A 21568-nucleotide genomic window follows, 5' to 3' on the forward strand; every position below is an offset into this window, starting at 1 on the left:
AAATAACCACTTTTCCTTAAAAAAAAACACCAAAAAATAAAACAAAACCTTCTCAAAAACATTCTCCCTTAAAAATCACTGTAACTTAGTATGAATATGTTTAACACAATACTTCAAACTCCCAGTAGAGCTGATATCCTTTAGAATGCACATACACACCTGTCCATTTACATACATTTATACAAAGGTGAAAAAAAACCCATCATACCTCTAGTCCTACTTAACCATAATGTCAACAAATATTTCTAATCAATCATTTCAGTGACTGGTCATGTTTTCATTAATAACATCAACTATAAATCATTTTCTTACAGAAAAATCAATCTGTAGGTGACCCTGCCATGTGTGTTCTTACTGTACAACATTAGTAGAAGCACCCATTTAGGGTACCATCACAGATGGTGTGAAATATTCTGACGTCGACTGGAGTCGACTCCAGATCAATCGGAAAAAGTCTATAGAACTTCAGAACAATTTGGACTACATTACAGACTAGTCTGGAGAGGACAAAACATCAGTCTTACACAGAGATAATTTGGACTGTATATTACAGACTAGTCTGGACAGGACAAAACATCAGTCTTACAGAGAGACATAACTAATGTACAGGATTCTTTATAATGAGAACAAGCCTTTTGAACACTAAAGTTATGCCACTGAAATCAAATACTTATATTTTATTCCAGTGAAATCAAATTTGTCTATCTCATCCCACGGTAATGTCCATCAATATTTCCTAACATTTGTTATAGTAAACTGAAGGAATCAAACTGGATAGAAGTTCTTATAACAAAACCAGTGGAAGATTTGAATGTGACATTTCAATGACTACACAGTCACCTTCATCAGACAAATGACCAGTATGGAGTGTATTAGCACTGATGTATGTAGTGTATGAGATGGTAAGGAATCAACCAACTTTATTGACTGTACTTTAATGCCGTGTACTCTAAGGTCGAACATATATGACGAGATGGTAAATAGAACATAAACCAAAAAATACACATGATGGTAACAATGTACTGTACTATGCTTCCCCACTTTTTAACCCCACTTTTTAAGGAATTAGATAAGATTGCTGTCAGGGTTTGTCCATAACAAATTTATAACATAGTGCTAGGCATATCAATAATGATACTGTTCCACAAGACATATTAGCAGGAATGCATTTTATGATAAAATTACCAGAAAATGACATGCCACATGAACAATATGTTTTTATTCTGTAAATAATAGTTATGGAATTTTAGCAGATGACATTAATATCACCTAACTAACATCTACAATTTCTTTTAAATCAAGCATCTTTTAACAAACAGTTTTCTAAACTAAGGGTGGTCTGTTGATGCAGTGGTAGTGCACTTGCTTTTCAGCTAGACATCCTAGAGTAAGCTCCCTTGCATGCTTCTAACCGAGTCAACAAGAGAGATTACTATAAGCTTTTAGCCTGTTTTGCAATTATTATAAAATAAATAAAGTGTTTAATTAGACTAAGAACCCAACGCCTAAGCAATGCATTTTTAAGAGCCAACATACTCAAAATAACAGCGAACAATCTAGTACATTTCTTTGTCTCTAAATTACTCCCAACAAAATAGCCTTCTGTCAAAATGTAAACTTACAAGTAATCAAATGCTTTAACAGGAAACAAAAATAGATGATAATGAACAAAAATGCACATCTGGTACTTGTATAAAGTTGTTAAGAGTTGTAATAATTTTTAATAACCAATAACGGTATTAATGACCCTACAAGAAACTCCTGGGGAAGCCCTTACCACGATTTAATATCATTTTATAGCTTTTGTTTATAACAACTTAATTAACAGCACATAAAATGTACAGCTGTATCTGCAGTCATTATTTCCATATGGAAATTAGTCCAGAATATGTTTGCAGCATATTTTTAGGCCATCAAATTTTCTTAAATCTTGAATTTTTCCTTTGCTTTAAGCCAAATGAAGCTAAAATATCATTAATAATGTTTGAATTTTACTTTCGTTTTAATGAATGTATTTTCAATCACAATCACGTAAATCAATATAAATGGAAATAATGCGTTACTTTAGAAACTGATCTTTTGTCTCACCCAAAGTCCAACATCAAACCTTGTTTTATATTATGCACAAGAAATTCTGGTATGTCAACTCAAAATGGTGGTCTATTCCATGCCTGAAGTTATTATAAAGGTATACCAATATTAGTGCTTTACTCTTCAGGTGTTAATGGTACACCAAATCCCATACATTTTAAAACCTCTGACAGATCTATTCCTTGTCTGAGGATTTTGACTTTGTCGAGAATGGACTCGTGGTGGAACCTGTGTCCTCAGAAACTGGACTTTGTAGTGTCTCGTCCAATTTTTTCTGTATGTTCTCAAAGGCGTCCACTCCCATATAATCCATCTGACCCTTTTCCCAATTGAGTTTGCGTTCCTGGTCACTGACATCCTGCTCCGAATATCCTCCGTCCGCACCTTGGTCCGTCTGGATAGTCAAGCTGGCAAGATTAGCCACTAAGCCTCCCTGTAAAATTCAGAGAATATTGTGTTTATTTCTCCACACGGATCATGATGTCGACTTCATCGTCTTCACATTTCTATTCACTGTATCTATAGTGTATATCTATACATTCTACATGCCATTAAAACTCATAGCAAAATTTAGCATTCATAGATTTAACACAAAAATTTCATATTTACATCAATATTTTAGCACTGGAAACAAAATAACAAAAGAGGCATGCAAGTTTATTTTAGTGCATGTGTACGTGTATTTAAAGTTAACATAGTTCTGATTAAGTTGAGTTGAAAAAAAAATATGTCAGAAAGCTCCATTGTACATTGAAGAAAATGTAAAAAGAAAAATGGTTTTTAAAATTGTAATGCATTGCTGATGATAATTTTAAGTTTTGGAATTTCTGTAAGTATGGGAATATTTGTCAAACTGGGGCCTGGTAATTTCATCATACTTCCCTGAGGAACCCTCCAACATCTCCAAGATGTGTTGTACTAATTATATGGTACACTTCCATGTGTACATTTCTCAAGGACAAAAAAAAATATACTCGGTAAAAAAAATCACAGAACTAACATTGCCTTTGATGATACCAGGTGGATAGATTTGCAGATGTTAACAGGAAATGTAAGATAGGGTAATAATTATACTCAAGCACTTCATTTCACAGAAAATTGTCAGGAATGTTTAGAAATAAGAAAAGTGGCCAAAGGTCACCAGATCAATATGGACATGTTGAAACTAGATATATTTTCAGTCAGGAGAGACATTTTTAAAATTTTCAATTAAAATGTTTTGTAACGACTAATTAAGATTTGCCGTCAGAATAAATCAAGGAAGGATAACTACTGTTAACAAATAATTTTCAATAGTTTTCTATTTATTCTACTTCATGCATATCACTTTCATATTGCCCCACTCATTAACTTCTGGAGGTCATCAGAATCAACATGTGCATACAATCAAGCTGTCATCCTTCCCTCAAAGTTCTAACCAAGTTTGAAATATTTCCAATGAAAATTAAACAAATTATGCTCAAAAATTTATTTTTGTTATATCAACTACAGTAAAATTTCATTGAAATTGGCTATGGGATTTTTGAGAAGAAATCAAAAACGTTAAAAAATAGATTTTGTCTCAGGTGACTATTGTATTCGTCAAAACTCGAATCAAAAGAAACCAAATTGCAATTGTTTCTAAAATCTTTAGCAAAAACTGTTGTGCACTAATCAATTACACAATATTTCACAAATTAGACACTGTCAGTAAGAACAATAAGTTTGATAACAGGGTAAGTAGCATATTATTCACTGTGTAATATTTTATGGATTTCAAATACCAGCTGCTTTTGGTGCTGATAGAGTGATATTAGTTTAGATAAATTGAAATCATAACTGATACAAGGAATTTCTGAGAGCTGATTAAAACTGAAAGGTATTCCTCTTGAGATCTAATTACAGAACCATGCTAATTAAAAAAACAAACTCCACGAGCACTAATCAAATGAGAAAAGGAACATTTAAGAACTTTTTGAAAGTAGATGTTTTAAAATAAATCTTCATTACACTGATGGAAAAGAACTCAGAAAGTGATTTTACATCCTTCTACACTTAACAAAGAATAAAGAAAGAACACAGAATCACAACACTCATTATAAGATGTGTCTGTAAGTAGTGGTACACACACAACACATTACAATAGCTAGTCATGTGTGGTGCCAAGTGTCAAGGTCTATAGAAGGTCATGGCTGTACTCAGCTCAGTACAGAACAGTTACGTGAGACAATACAGGGACTTGGCACTGATCATTGTAGAGTGCGTATTGGTGATCTGAGAAGTCGGTGTGATTCATTAACATCTTACTCAAGGCATGGTCCAGTTATTATCATAAGCCAGGAAAACTTGAGAAATGGGGCTGGTGAGGTAATACATTATATAGCAATAGTCAAGATGATACTTTCCCATTGTACTACCATGTTACTATGGCCAGTATTGTCAAAATACTCATGTGTAGTTTACAGTGGAACATACCAAAATAGTATTACTATCACAGTGTTTTTGATATGTAAAGATTTTCATTTCACACAATGAAATTTGATGAAACTTTTAACAGTGTCATGATATGTCAGGCGACTCACACAAAATTAAAGTGCAATATATCAATTATTTGAAGATCAGACTATCTTGTACCAAAGTTGCCAAAATTCAGCACACATGATCAGTATACTCACCGTTTCTTCATCAGTATTTTGTATTTCAGGAATAGGATCACTATCATCAGTTTGTTCAAGGGCAGGTAACTCTGTTTCAATTTCACTACTTTGACAAATAATACTGTCTGAATTACTATCCCCCCAGGCTTTCATAACCTGAGAAATGTCATACGAGCCCGGGGGTGGGGCATCAGGGTTTATCACAGACATGGGGTTTTCGACAAAGTGAGCCTCGGGCAGCGAGTACTGCCGGGGGACAACCTCGATTTCAACAACTTGGGGATCCGACGATTGGTCAGAATCTGGCTGTTTGTAGTGGACATCTACATTAGGAGGGACAAAGGGATACACAGACTGGATGGATGTTGGACCTGGAGCTTGTGTGACGGAATAAGTTTGACCGCTTGCTTTCTGGCTGACGGACTGGATGGCTAAGTTCTGAAAACAAAGATCAATGTCCAGGTTTGTGTGCCTTTGGTCAACATTTGACCAAACAACGTCCAGCTATAGCTCTCAGCCTCATAATCAGTCCAGTATCCTGGCCATAGAAAAGGTCAACAAGGTTTCAACTAAGGGGAGTTAACTCTGAATGGGATTACATTGGTTAACCTTTTTATTGCCTCAGTTTACACTCACAAACTGTAAGTGATTGTATAAATAATGATATAAAAATATCTTGTAAGCATTAGTAGGTTTCATATATCTGTATGTATTAGTTACCTTTTCCCAAAAGCATGATTATATTTATACATATATCTATGTAAGTGACTTTTTCCCAAAAGCAAAAGTATGTATATTTGTTTAAGCCACCTATTCCTCAAAAGCATAAGCCGAGGATATATCATGTCCAGCTTGACAAAGCTGTAAAAAGGATTATGTCAATTTGACAGCTTTTTAACTTGCACTATATAAGTTTTAGTGCAGATTAGCACAAATGCATATATGATAGGGATTACAACTAAAATATTCAACTTATACAGAATACTTTTGATATGCTAATTCAAAAGCAAATTTCTGTTGTATTCTGGCTTTGTGTTGAGATTCCATCCACTGTCATTTATGAACAATTTATTACATTTGTCTGCAGTGAAAGTTTTACAGAAGATAATGGTGCCTACGTCTGGAGTTTTATTGAATTCCAACGCAGCACTTTAATTCATTAAGATCTTCCCATTAAATATTTCAATTTCAATAGAGTATGTGATGCGTAACATTATATGCTGCCACCTAGAGTAACTTAAGAGATTGTTATGTTATATGCAATATTCAAGAATGTAGAACTAAGAGGTGATACTGTACTGAACCCAACAGTGTGTAACTAAGAGATGATACTGTACTGAACCCAACAGTGTGTAACTAAGAGATGATACTGTACTGAACCCAACAGTGTGTAACTAAGAGATGATACTGTACTGAACCCAACAGTGTGTAACTAAGAGATGATACTGTACTGAACCCAACAGTGTGTAACTAAGAGATGATACTGTACTGAACCCAACAGTGTGTAACTAAGAGATGATACTGTACTGAACCCAACAGTGTGTAACTAAGAGATGATACTGTACTGAACCCAACAGTGTGTAACTACTGTACTGAGTGTGCTAAGAGATGATACTGAACCCAACAGTGTGTAACTAAGAGGTGATACTGTACTGAACCCAACAGTGTGTAACTAAGAGATGATACTGTACTGAACCCAACAGTGTGTAACTAAGAGATGATACTGTACTGAACCCAACAGTGTGTAACTAAGAGATGATACTGTACTGAACCCAACAGTGTGTAACTAAGAGATGATACTGTACTGAACCCAACAGTGTGTAACTAAGAGATGATACTGTACTGAACCCAACAGTGTGTAACTAAGAGCCCCCAACAGTGTGTAACTAAGAGATGATACTGTACTGAACCCAACAGTGTGTAACTAAGAGATGATACTGTACTGACCCCCAACAGTGTGTAACTAAGAGATGATACTGTGAACCCAACAGTGTGTAACTGAACCCAACAGTGTGTAACTAAGAGATGATACTGTACTGAACCCAACAGTGTGTAACTAAGTGAACCCAACAGTGTGTAACTAAGAGCCCCCAACAGTGTGTAACTAAGAGATGATACTGTACTAAGAGATGATACCTGAACCCAGTGTGTAACTAAGAGTGTGAACCCAACAGTGTGTAACTAAGAGCCCCCAACAGTGTGTAACTAAGAGATGATACTGTACTGGACCCAACAGTGTGTAACTAAGAATGATAGTACCCCAACAGTGTGTAACACTGAACCCAACAGTGTGTAACTAAGAGGTGATATTGTAGAACCCAACCCCCAACAGTGTGTAACTAAGAGATGATACTGTACTGAACCCAACAGTGTGTAACTAAGACCCCCAACAGTGTGTAACTAAGAGATGATACTGTACTGAACCCAACAGTGTGTAACTAAGAGATGATACTGTACTGAACCCAACAGTGTGTAACTACAGTGTGAGCCCCCAACAGTGTGTAACTAAGAGATGATACTGTACTGAACCCAACAGTGTGTAACTAAGAGATGATACTGTACTGACCCCCAACAGTGTGTAACTAAGAGATGATACTGTACTGAACCCAACAGTGTGTAACTAAGAGCCCCCAACAGTGTGTAACTAAGAGATGATACTGTACTGAACCCAACAGTGTGTAACTAAGAGATGATACTGTACTGACCCCCAACAGTGTGTAACTAAGAGATGATACTGTACTGAACCCAACAGTGTGTAACTAAGAGGTGATATTGTACTGAACCCAACAGTGTGTAACTAAGAGATGATACTGTACTGAACCCAACAGTGTGTAACTAAGAGATGATACTGTACTGACCCCCAACAGTGTGTAACTAAGAGATGATACTGTACTGAACCCAACAGTGTGTAACTAAGAGCCCCCAACAGTGTGTAACTACAGAGATGATACTGTACTGAACCCAACAGTGTGTAACTAAGAGATGATACTGTACTGAACCCAACAGTGTGTAACTAAGAGCCCCCAACAGTGTGTAACTAAGAGATGATACTGTACTGAACCCAACAGTGTGTAACTAAGAGATGATACTGTACTGACCCCCAACCCAACAGTGTGTAACTAAGAGCCCCCAACAGTGTGTAACTAAGAGATGATACTGTACTGAACCCAACAGTGTGTAACTAAGAGCCCCCAACAGTGTGTAACTAAGAGATGATACTGTACTGAACCCAACAGTGTGTAACTAAGAGATGATACTGTACTGAACCCAACAGTGTGTAACTAAGAGCCCCCAACAGTGTGTAACTAAGAGGTGATACTATACTGAACCCAACAGTGTGTAACTAAGAGGTGATACTGTACTGAACCCAACAGTGTGTAACTAAGAGCCCCGACAGTGTGTAACTAAGAGGTGATACTATACTGAACCCAACAGTGTGTAACTAAGAGGTGATACTATACTGAACCCAACAGTGTGTAACTAAGAGATGATACTGTACTGAACCCAACAGTGTGTAACTAAGAGCCCCCAACAGTGTGTAACTAAGAGAGATACCCCCAACAGTGTGTAACTAAGAGGTGATACTCTACTGAACCCAACAGTGTGTAACTAAGAGCCCCCAACAGTGTGTAACTAAGAGGTGATACTATACTGAACCCAACAGTGTGTAACTAAGAGATGTACTGTACTGTACTGAACCCAACAGTGTGTAACTAAGAGCCCCCAACAGTGTGTAACTAAGAGGTGATACTATACTGAACCCAACAGTGTGTAACTAAGAGCCCCCAACAGTGTGTAACTAAGAGGTGATACTATACTGAACCCAACAGTGTGTAACTAAGAGGTGATACTATACTGAACCCAACAGTGTGTAACTAAGAGATGATACTGTACTGAACCCAACAGTGTGTAACTAAGAGCCCCCAACAGTGTGTAACTAAGAGGTGATACTATACTGAACTAAGAGGTGATACTATACTGAACCCAACAGTGTGTGTATACTGAACCCAACAGTGTGTAACTAAGAGCCCCCAACAGTGTGTAACTAAGAGGTGATACTATACTGAACCCAACAGTGTGTAACTAAGAGCCCCCAACAGTGTGTAACTAAGAGGTGATACTATACTGAACCCAACAGTGTGTAACTAAGAGGTGATACTGTACTGAACCCAACAGTGTGTAACTAAGAGCCCCCAACAGTGTGTAACTAAGAGGTGATACTATACTGAACCCAACAGTGTGTAACTAAGAGCACCCAACAGTGTGTAACTAAGAGATGATACTGTACTGAACCCAACAGTGTGTAACTAAGAGCCCCCAACAGTGTGTAACTAAGAGATGATACTGTACTGAACCCAACAGTGTGTAACTAAGAGCCCCCAACAGTGTGTAACTAAGAGGTGATACTATACTGAACCCAACAGTGTGTAACTAAGAGCCCCCAACAGTGTGTAACTAAGAGGTGATACTGTACTGAACCCAACAGTGTGTAACTAAGAGATGATACTGTACTGAACCCAACAGTGTGTAACTAAATCATGGTACTGTGCTGCCCCTTGGAGGGTGTAACTAACTGGTCTAATTGTGATGCCATGGTGCTGCCATCTAGAGTAGATGGTAATAAAACTATGGTGCTGCCATCTGTTGTAGGTGGAAATAAAACTATGGTGCTGCCATCTAGTGTAGGTGGTAATAAAACTATGGTGCTGCCATCTGGTGTAGGTGGTATAAAACTATGGTGCTGCCATCTGGTGTAGGTGGTATAAAACTATGGTGCTGCCATCTAGTGTAGGTGGTAATAAAACTATGGTGCTGCCATCTAGTGTAGGTGGTATAAAACTATGGTGCTGCCATCTGGTGTAGGTGGTATAAAACTATATTGCTGCCATCTGGTGTAGGTGGTATAAAACTATATTGTTGCCATGGGGTGTAGGTGGTATAAAACTATGGTGCTGCCATCTGGTGTAGGTGGTATAAAACTATGGTGCTGCCATCTGGTGTAGGTGGTATAAAACTATGGTGCTGCCATCTGGTGTAGGTGGTATAAAACTATGGTGCTGCCATCTAGTGTAGGTGGTAATAAAACTATGGTGCTGCCATCTGGTGTAGGTGGTATAAAACAATATTGTTGCCATGGGGTGTAGGTGGTATAAAACTATGGTGCTGCCATCTGGTGTAGGTGGTATAAAACTATGGTGCTGCCATCTGGTGTAGGTGGTATAAAACTATGGTGCTGCCATCTGGTGTAGGTGGTATAAAACTATATTGTTGCCATCTGGTGTAGGTGGTATAAAACTATGGTGCTGCCATCTGGTGTAGGTGATATAAAACTATATTGCTGCCATCTGGTGTAGGTGGTATAAAACTATGGTGCTGCCATCTGGTGTAGGTGGTATAAAACTATGGTGCTGCCATCTGGTGTAGGTGGTATAAAACTATGGTGCTGCCATCTGGTGTAGGTGGTATAAAACTATGGTGCTGCCATCTGGTGTAGGTGGTATAAAACTATGGTGCTGCCATCTGGTGTAGGTGGTATAAAACTATGGTGCTGCCATCTGGTGTAGGTGGTATAAAACTATGGTGCTGCCATCTGGTGTAGGTGGTATAAAACTATGGTGCTGCCATCTGGTGTAGGTGGTATAAAACTATGGTGCTGCCATCTGGTGTAGGTGGTATAAAACTATGGTGCTGCCATCTGGTGTAGGTGGTATAAAACTATGGTGCTGCCATCTGGTGTAGGTGGTATAAAACTATGGTGCTGCCATCTGGTGTAGGTGGTATAAAACTATGGTGCTGCCATCTGGTGTAGGTGGTATAAAACTATGGTGCTGCCATCTGGTGTAGGTGGTATAAAACTATGGTGCTGCCATCTGGTGTAGGTGGTATAAAACTATGGTGCTGCCATCTGGTGTCTATATCCAATAAAGCTTTCATTTAAAAAAAAATTAAGTTTTAAATTTTTTCATTTGAACATTTTTAATATTTGAAGATTTCATCATACTTCTTCCTGTTTTGGTTGACAAAGAAGTAATTGTGATTCCTAGTAAAGGGCAAAGCTGAATTTTTATCAGTAAAAAAAAGAAAATTACTGTCACATTATTTCTGAACAAAAAAAAAAATAGCAAAAGCCTTAGATATCTGCATTCAATATGGGGCAAATATTCAAAAGCATTTCCAATAGGATAAGGAAACAGTATAAAATCAAATTACTAACATGAAAAGCGTGAATAAAGCTAAGATACTGTGAGTTTATATATTGAATTACAGAAAAAAAAAACAACATCCATTAGGTTTACCTCTTTACTTTCTGCACCACCAAACATCTGAAAATAGTTATAATGTTCTCTGATTACAATTTGTAGCAAGGGACAAAATGGCAAAGAGCTAAAGCCTGCTTTTCCTTCTCTAGCAAATTCCATCCTAATATTCAAGCCATCAAAATGGGTAATGCAAACTCTCAGAATATATGTATAAAAAGCTTTTAAATCTAAAATGAAGCAGGGAAGGTTTCAAAAAACAAGAAAAAATCACAGGTTTGATTGTTAACAGTTGTCTCACAGTCTTGTGATCTTCAAAATGACTTCATAAGTCAAACTGGTTATCAGATGTAATCTGCAATTTAATCCAATCACACAATATACTGTATAACTAGTCAGCAGAATATCAGCTATGACGATATCAAATCATGTACTACATTCTTAGCAAACTACGAGAATCTCTTCATCATGATTTTAGATATATATCAGCTGATGATGGTGTGATTATAACTTTATGTATGATTTATATCATATCATATGCACAGAGCGTCAATCACAATTTAAATCTCTCATGACTATTTATACAATAATAACTCTGGGTTGCATTCATGTTGGTTCTGTTACCCATATCAGGGTCTTAAAAGAATCAATGTCTCTAATATGTCATCTTTTGCATTGTTTAAAGTAATATCTAGATCAGCATTTGCAAAATCATGTGAATATGTGAATATGTCCGAAGAGGTAAGTTCATGAAATAAAGTATTCACAAAATTGTAAGTGTTTTCCAGTATGTGATACACCATAGAGCTGATATAGGAGACCTACCTCCAACTTTAACTCAGTCGGACATAACCTTGACCTTAATACAACAATATCGGGAAACATCGTTCTGCCGGAGACAGAATATGGTTTAATTTGTTTGCTGGGGTTATGACCTGGCAGGATCACCTTGAGATGGAATCTCTTTGGTATAGCTGGTGGCTTTCTCACTGAACAACATATGAGAGGCTTTTGCACGCCGTCCATAGCAATCAGGGTAAAGTGTCTTCCCAAGGACACAACTATAACAACACAGACCAGCCATTTCCCCATCTTCCTCGGAAACACAAACCACCACTAGTAGTAACCACTTAACACCATACTTTAGATTTTTACTCGAGAATTCTACGTCAAATCTCTACAATATGAGCCAGTGTGACTCCTGACAGCTTAGACTTTAAGCAATGACCTTGGACCCATTAAGTTTTTACCTTGATATTTAAAGCACTTAAGACATTGACCATGGCTCAAATCCCTAACATGATTGTCCTAGATACTCAATTACACAGGTTTCTTTTTTTCACAAAAAATGTTTTATTAAGTCATATTGTATAATAAGTACATTAATGTCATAACAACTCTGGTAAATCAGCACAGTAGTCCATACACATAGTGTCTCGTCTTCTGTGCTTCAACCCTCTATTTTAAGAAATATCTTATGACCCATTGAGTCTCCTTGGGTGATCAAACTGGTCCAATAAGATTTCCTGGTGAAAGAATTGTTCTGTCTGTTATCATGTGTATATCAAGCCGAATAAGGTATTTTTGATTTGGTCCCTGGAGTTCAATCCTCACATAAAAAATGTTCTTATTCAGTAGAAATTTCTTTTTCAATACGTTATACTTATTTTTGATTAAATGTCTGAACAGTTAAACACATATATATATAGAACCATCAATGTACATATATCAATATTGATTTACTCTAGGGACACCTCATCAATTCTCGAATAAACTTACACATCACGAAACAGAATGAATTTAACAATACAATGAGTTTTATTCAGCTGTATAACTGGTATTGGGCTCTGATAGTTCTGCTCCAGATATTGTATTGATTCCTGGAAGGTCCCCCCTAGAAGAGTCTTTAAGCTGACTAGACAGGTCACAGATAGGACATCTCCCAGCATACACATTACTTCTGTTAATCAAAGCAACATGTTTGTTGTTATATTAACAGATGTAATCAGACAGTGTGTGCCTCGTGTTGATCTCTAATGACATTGATAAACACTTCATCAAACAACTTTACTTTCATGTACACAAACACATTGTGCTCAAATAGTTTCACTTGGATAATTATACCCAAAAACCTGAAAATTTTCAGAGTTTTCCAATGAAATATGAAATCAACAACTTTTAGCTATTACCTATCAGACAGTCTGCATTCCACAGACAATACAACATACCACCGATACTCAGGAAATAAAAGCTGGAGTCTTACTGTAATCAGATCAGAATGTCACTAAGTCTGGTCAAAACTTATTGTCATCATACCAACAACAACGCTAAAATGACCATTTATGGTAGTCATAACAACAAAATTACAAACGATGACCATTTATGGGTGTCATAACATCGCCAACAATGACCATTTACTGTTGTCATAACAACAACATTGCTAACAATGACCATGTATGGTCGTCATAACAACATCAACAATGACCACTTACTATTGTCATAACAACAACAACGCAAACAATGACAATTTTTGGTTGTCATAACAACAACATCACAAATGATGACAACTTATGGTTGTCATAACAACATTGCCATATATGTACATATTTATGGTAAATATGACAAAAAAACTCATCTTGCGAACATGTAGGTAGTCACAACATCGCTGTCACTAAGGTTAATCATGGTAACCATATAAACATAGTACTACAACTTAACATGGTCCGACCACAAAGTCTCACTAGGGATTGTTTGTATATGGTTGTCATCAATTGTAACTACTGTTACCATGTCATAAGTTTTGTCATAACTGGACTGTGACTGCCACTGCTGTATCGTCATGCCAACAGGATTGCCACCACCATTTCATCACCATGCCAACAAGATTGCCACCACCAAAGCCATTGGGAGAGCAAGAAGATAAATCGAACACTTGAGAAATGAAGGACATGCTGACAGGAAGTAGTCATGCTTACAGGAAGTAGTCATGCAGAACATACAATATCTACTAGCAGGGTGCAGTTTTACTAAACCTAACTAAATATACTATAACTTTGTGTTTGTTCTAATTTTTTCTACTGCTTGTCAGCTCTGTTTCAATATTTGATACATCTCTCAGGTTGTATGTTCAAGTTATAGTTACACCAAAAGTCTACTTACATGTAATGTATCTAAAACATTGATAAATTCCTTATCTCTATGAAAGATCATACTGTGAATGATTTTAAATTTTTATTTTAATTCTTAAAACATTACTTCACACTTAAAAATTAATATATATTGATTTTATTTCACCGAATATTACTGACCAAAGAATTCAAAATTTAATTTTAGAACAGCAAAAATCAAATTGATATCAGATCCACTTCATTGTATTACTTACATATATCTGACAAGACAAAATAAACAAACATATTCTGATATGTTATATTTACAAATCCAAAGTCACATGGATATTAAAATAATTATAACCATGCCAAAGATTAAGTTAATCAGGACAGGCAAGAAAGAGGGAGATGGGTAATTTGGCTAGGGAGGAAAGGGAGATAACTATTAGCTGGATGGGAGCCTGGACGATGAATCTGAGAGCTGCAGCTTTCTACATTAGTACAAGTTTGACTGCAACAAAGTTAGTTAAAGCATGACAATTCAAGTGCTATAATAATCTGGTTCTGATTTTAAAATATAAATGTCATTCATCATAATTTCAATAAAACAATTTTCTGTGAATTTAACAGACATTATTTTTTCTTTCCTTTATTTATTTCAAAAATGAATTTATCCCATTCTATCAGATTCAATGCTATCTTTATTAATTTTGAATCCTTAAATATTCAGTAAATGTTGTTGGCATTTCAACTCCAATTATCTAATACTTGTTTGTTTTTTTTTCTCCCTGAACATTAGTATATTTCATAACATTTTTTCATGTTTTCTCATAAATTAATCATTCTAAATATTCTATATATGGTAACAACACAAACAAGATAGACTCTCTTTTCAAGGGCTTAAACATGATCCCATAAACGAAATTAGGCACTAGAAATTAGCCGATCATCATTAGCCAATCCTAACATAAAACTTCACAAATCAACTTTAAGCAATAAATTAAGTATGTCACTATGTGCAGAACTTAAATACAAGCATAACCAGTTCAAAATATAACATTTATGAAACTTAGGAAGTCCAGACTCTTCTTATATCTGAGATTAATGTTTCAAAGAAAAAAAATCAAAATTAACTAACAAAAACAAGAACAGAAAGAAAAACATTTAAGAAAAAATAAACATTACATCAAGAGAGCATGCAAATATCAAAACAGTCATAATGATAGTGATTAAAAGATGATAAAACAACATTGTAGTGTAAGTGATGGTCAAAACTGGTTGGACATCCAAAATAATGGTAGCTTTTGAGTCCTGTGCAAGTCTTAATGAATTTGTTGACCAAACGAGAAATTATCTTGTAATTACCAAGTCAGGCAGATTATGTCTGATTCAATGAAGGTGCATATGTTATTTTCTAAAGTCCAGTACTTATAGTGATAATATTCACTAAGCCATATGTTATAAGTGTTTTAACATCATTTTGTTAACATATAATCGTTATGTCTAACTTTTCTACATGTAGTACTAGTAAAACCACAGCGGTTTGTTAGAATCCTTATGTCACAGTATCACCTTCAAAAAAATTTCTATAAAAAGAAATTTCTGCCCTTATTTTTCAACAGTCAAAAGGTGAACATTTTAATAGGACATTATTACACAAGAATGGCTGAAATATCAATATTCTTCACCCATCAGTGAAGTAACACTTGTGATGCTAACACTACAAGCATTTCAAGGTCCGATTGAGAATCTGTATACAAACGATTTTCTAGCGGCGTTTATCACTTGGGAATAATATCGATACCGACATTTAGATCTAATGGTGAATTCTTTCTCCGAGATAAATTTGGACTCCGTCATCTGTATATATGTAAAATACAAACCAGACAAGTTTGTGATTTTTGTTGTTCAAATATCTACGCTCTTGATGGTATATAACACAGAATTCGCAACGCTGAGGAATAAATACTGTAAATTCTAATTTAAAGCTTATTTCAAACCAACACAGTCATGAATTTTGCACCAAGAATCCCTTTACTTCTCATTTTCTCAATAATAAAGAGATTTAACAACTGATTTTGTGTGTACATGAACTGTTCCTGGACTTACTTTACCAAATCTGTATACTGCTATGATCATTACCAAAAACATTTATTGTGATTTTATTAGGTAATAAGAAAATATGCTTCATATTAGTTTGTAATGAAACCCGAGGTTTTGCTTACTGCTTTAAAAAAAAATTACAACATGGCTATTTCATAACCACAAATTAGATTTTGTGCTGAAATGCCAGGAAATTTGGTATCATGATATATATGTAAACTAAATAGTACTGGCACAGTCAAAAATAATCAATATGCCTATGATTCACATGCTTTTTTGTCACATGATTATAAAAGAGGCCAATGATAGAGAGGACATATGATTTACATACATTTTACCTGCCACGTTATTTTATGCAGTTACTTAATTCTAACATATAAACTGCAAAAGTGTGGTCCTGTATAAATGAATGTAGGGATGTTAAAATTCATAACTACATTCACATACAAGTACAATGGAAACTGCTAAATATCATGTTCCATTTTTCAGGAGGAAATATGATAATAAAGGGAACATGAGGTTAGCAAGCTGACATGTTTGTTTGGAAATCAAAATCTGAGAGTTAACTTTCTTATGAGACAAACTGACTTGTTTCTGACAGAAATTGTTAGAAGACAAAAATTTGTGTTCTGATTTGTTTTTCCCATTTATTTATTTAATTCCTGTTTTCTTTCTTTTCACTTAATTCATCTTGTGACATTCAATTTCTTTTATCTGTTTTTCATTAAGAGAAGAGATTTTTTGTTTATGACAGACAGAGAAATCATATTACTGGATGAGAGAAAATAGGTAAAATTGTAGACACTTTTACCAACAATAAGAGAGAAATAGACACATCTGTGTCCGTTAGGTGGCGAAACATTTGTCTTAAATATAAATCATCATTTAAAGATGAGAAACAATTAAGACGTAAAAATTCAATATTCTTGCTGCAAGACAACCATTCATTTCATAACTCAAAGATTATAGGAAATTACGGTGAAACTACAATGTCCCTGCAGAGTGCATCTCATCTGTCTTCATAGTTGGAGACCAATATGAACCAATAAAAAGGGGAGATAATCCATTCCAAACACAGGAAGAGTTCTAAAATTTGATGCTAAATTTCAAATCTAGCTGTATCAGTACTAAACACACTAAACACATACTTCATCAAGACTAATAAATTAACTAAAATTACAGGAATTAAAATTAATGTAATTCTACGCTCCAAATCAATGGTCAAACAGTAGTTAGATCACTACAACACTATATCTAAGAGATATAAAACCTTACCATATTTCCTTTCTGAGGACAGCATGGTTAAAAACAAACAGGAATTTACTGATAACATTTCACACCTCAATATTTAAAGAAATTTACAACAATCATAGTATTATAATCTATTTATGGCAACGCTGCTTCCAAACCCCTTGAATTAAATTGTGTAAAATTTTCTTAAAATCTGCTATATCAGCAGTGTATCTAAGAATATAAATACACATAATAATTTATAATAATTTATCTCCTTTATAAAAGAGCTACGTACAAGAAAACCTTAAAAACATCTTGATATTATGGCAATATATAGTTTGATGAATATATTAATGGAACATTTCAAATGTAAAGAATATATATGTATATAAATCAGTACTTTTAGGATAATAAAAATTCTTCAACTTTAATTCAAAATGTGTAAAGATGCATACTTGTATATCCTTAAATTATGCACTCTGAGTTTAAACTAGAGATCAATGTGAACTGATGATTTACAAAGTATACATGTATATAAAACGACTGAAAACTAAAATTGAAAAAGATATTTGACATTGGTGAAGGTTAGATACAGGATTTAATTAATACCAAACTCATTAGGTATAAAACAAAGAAATATTTCAATATATGTAAATTCTTTTTAAATTACTGAATCCATCACCATGATATCTACACTGAAAACACAATTTCTAAATTTCATAAAATGCATCGATACATGGCTGGGGCTTGATTTGTGAACTTAAAGTGTGACAGTAAATAAATATATACATGTAGTTATTATAATATCTTAATAGGTATAAATTAACATTGAAATATTCTCAACAGCTACTTAATCAATAGGCTTGACAGGACGGTTTCATCTTGAATCAAAATCACTGAAACATGCTACAAATCACTGATGTCTTCTGAGCGTTTTAATAAGGCACATATGACGTGATGAGATCTTGTTTGTTAAAAATTTCTGCAATGCACGCAGATTTAAATTGATTGCATTGGTTTGTTCTGTAGGGAATGCACGATCTAGTAGTTAAAGTTTCCTTTCAAATAATACAAAAAAATATGACGTATAAATGCCAGTTGGTACATTTCAGTAAACATGTTATCACTTCAATTTTGCTGATTAAATTATAACATTTAAAACAGTCCTGACAAGAATGTTTTTTTACTTAAATATCAAAGCACCTGAGGAAAAGTGTTCAGTTTTCACTGCAATTGTGTTTCCTGTGACATTTTAACAATAAAGCAGTATATAGTTTGTGTTTCACAATGACCTTGACCCTAGTATCCAGTAATGTGACCCTAGTTCTGTTATACCCCTACTTTATGATAAAACCAATTATCAAATGCCACATATTTGTTAAAATTGCACTAGTCTTATCAATTTTATGAGAGCTTTAACATTTGAAAGTGTTCTTCATCAAAAAGCTCATCCTCAATACTCCAGGTGCTACGATCACTTTCGCTCCTTTCACCCCTGAAACATCTCATGGCAACATTGAAGGCACAAGAAAAGTAATTTGATTGGTTCTAGGAGAAATAAACTGACTAATCACATGCTGATATCCTGCCTTTGAAGATTACAAAGCCGTGAAATCCAATTTTAAATCCATTACAGTGCACTCTTATGGGACCTAAAGATTTGTTTGATATACATCAAAGGACCAAACTAGTTCGGCTTGTCCACAAGGCGTTGGCACATATGGAGCCTTCAATTTTGCCAAGACATGTTCGAGGGGCGCAAAGAGCAAAAGTAATCATAACCCCTGGAGTATCAAGGATGTACGATGCTAAACTTCAGTATTAAGGTATTATGGAATTGACACAAACATTAATGCTTAAAGAAAAATAAGCCAGTTTATTTTCACAGCTATCAATTTTAGTAGTTATACTTTTCTTTACTCTATTTCACAACACCAATGTGAACATCATGAAAATACACTGCTTACCAATATCTTTCAATTTACTACAAACAGTGTCGTACATGTGATATAAAGTACCTGTTTGTGAGGAATAATAGAAATCTAGATATTGACAAATAGAAAATAGATTTGACAACAGCCTGGTCAAGGGTTTGATGCAAAATGAAGATCAATAATGAATTTATTGCACAACAGTGAAACTCTGAGATTATTTACCTTGAAAAATAGACAGAAGGCTCTAGAAAATTTAGCACAACAACACATAGGATAAAATTGTGACCACAAGGAGGCATCAGGCTTTGGTCCCTTTCGTAGAGGATATGTGCCGTATGAAGTACGGTAAACATTACATGGGGGGATATCTCGAGACAGGCCACGGTACTTCCTCTAGTTGAACACAAGACAGGAAAATCCACATCATCATTTTCTTGTAAAGATACATAATATTGAGTCAGTAAAAAGTAATTATAGCAGAGTTGGGGGATCTCTAGCTCTGATATAGGAGACTACGACCATTCTTCTATGATTTTACCACAACATTTCTTTGACACAGATTGATATGATCTTAAGTTGATACAGAACTTGATGAACCAGTTCTATAGACATATAGACATTGTCAATTTATTTATTTGGCAAGTCCGACATCAATTATTGACTCACAGTTTTGTTCTGAGATACTGAAGTCACATTGTCATGAAAAATGAAGCCATAAAAATATTCACAGGAAACTCACACGATAACTTCTTCTTGAAAATAGTGTCGATTTTTTCTTTTTCTTTTTTCTTAAGTTTTCTTTAATTTTTATTCTGAATTCAAGCCAAACATTTTTTCACCTTACAGTGGTAGTGATTGCATAGTGTTACATAATTCCAATATGTTATTTCCTCTTCTCTTTACATGAGAAGGACAGAAAATCAGACATATCTACCATTACAGAATCTATGAAGACATGCTTTTTCGAAACAAAACACAAAAACAATAGAAAGTACAGCAAGTGTAAACAAGTGACAAACTACCCCACTCATGCCAGTGTCAACCTCACTGTGATCAATAGTTCTCCTGGCCACAGCCGACATTCAGCAGCAAACATTTCTCACCAAATTCAGTGAGGCATTAAGTAAACAGATAGGAGGAAACAAAATGACATCAGGGACAGATCAGTTGTGACAAAAGGCTGAGAAGGGAGCGAGAATGAAAGTTAAAGATGACAATCAAAACACTAAGAGCATGATCGTAGACAGAATAAACTAAAATAGCTAACAAAATATCAGAGGAGCTGGACGGGTTCACTCAAAAGAACAGGAACTCAATACTGCAAAAACTATATATCTCACTAGAAACAAACTAGAAACAGAAACATCATCAGTCATTCTGTAATAATATAATTTGAATTTTAGAAGTACTCAATAATTTATGCCAGATAAAAACTACAATCTTTATTTTAAAACCAGAATGTTTTAATGTACATGTACAGCATTATCATGCTGTATAATTTTTATAACTTTTATTAATCTTTTTTACATTACTTTTTACATTTTTTACAGACTTTAAACATGTAAATCTAGAGCAACATCGAGTACAAACTGTAGATAAGATCCATTTTCACCCGACATCTAAGTTTATCTTACTTTCTTATAATGTCTGTCATGTTTTAGATAATGACACTTATATATGATATACAAGAGGAAGCAGGGAATTTTAAGTTGGTGCATATAATACAAGTTTATTGTAAACAAGCAAATCATTGAATTTCTGTATTTCACAATCTTAATCTTATTCATATGGTTTAGTTTAAAATGTATTATTCATTAAATTTTTTAACTATATAAGCCCTCCTGAATTTCTGACTGTGTAGAAGATCAATAATTTAAATGCCTTGTGATAACTGTATTTAGTGAATCTCACTGACAACAACAAGAAGAACAATAGTGCTTGTATCTGAAGTAACATAATTTTGATCCTTAAGATTAAATTAAAACTGACCCTTCCCTTCTGACATGTCATTTAAAAATTATAGCACTGCTTAATATCAGTATCCAAGGTCTTATTGACAATACAATGAGTGACCTTGACCTTAACCTTTGATTAATCTCGGTAATACGAACACAAATGGCTGACATTTTCAGACAATATGCCATATGAGCTATTCTGTTCAGAAGAACATGATTGCTAAGTTTTCAATTCCACAATGAACATGAAAG

At 34.8% G+C, this 21568-nt stretch overlaps 1 protein-coding gene across 2 annotated transcripts in view; it reads right to left on the reverse strand.

Annotated features, from left to right (window-relative positions):
- Nucleotides 1-1033: 1033 nt before the first annotated feature.
- Nucleotides 1034-21568, reverse strand: part of LOC132559750 (glycogenin-1-like) — a 47591-nt gene continuing 27056 nt past the window's right edge. The window contains exons 7-9 of one of the 2 annotated variants that reach the window (XM_060224370.1): nt 11024-11050; nt 4746-5165; nt 1034-2524 (exon numbers count right to left, since the gene is read on the reverse strand). In XM_060224370.1, the coding sequence (XP_060080353.1) occupies nt 2267-2524; nt 4746-5165; nt 11024-11050 (705 nt within the window). In that variant the 3' untranslated portion in view covers nt 1034-2266. The remainder of the gene's footprint in view (nt 2525-4745; nt 5166-11023; nt 11051-21568) is intronic. The other variant, XM_060224371.1, reaches the window with a different exon arrangement.

The sequence above is a fragment of the Ylistrum balloti genome, unplaced genomic scaffold, assembly GCF_031769215.1.
Source record: "Ylistrum balloti isolate Yb309-2 unplaced genomic scaffold, AGI_CSIRO_Ybal_v1 Utg370964, whole genome shotgun sequence".
NCBI classification, from domain to species: Eukaryota; Metazoa; Mollusca; class Bivalvia; order Pectinida; family Pectinidae; genus Ylistrum; species Ylistrum balloti.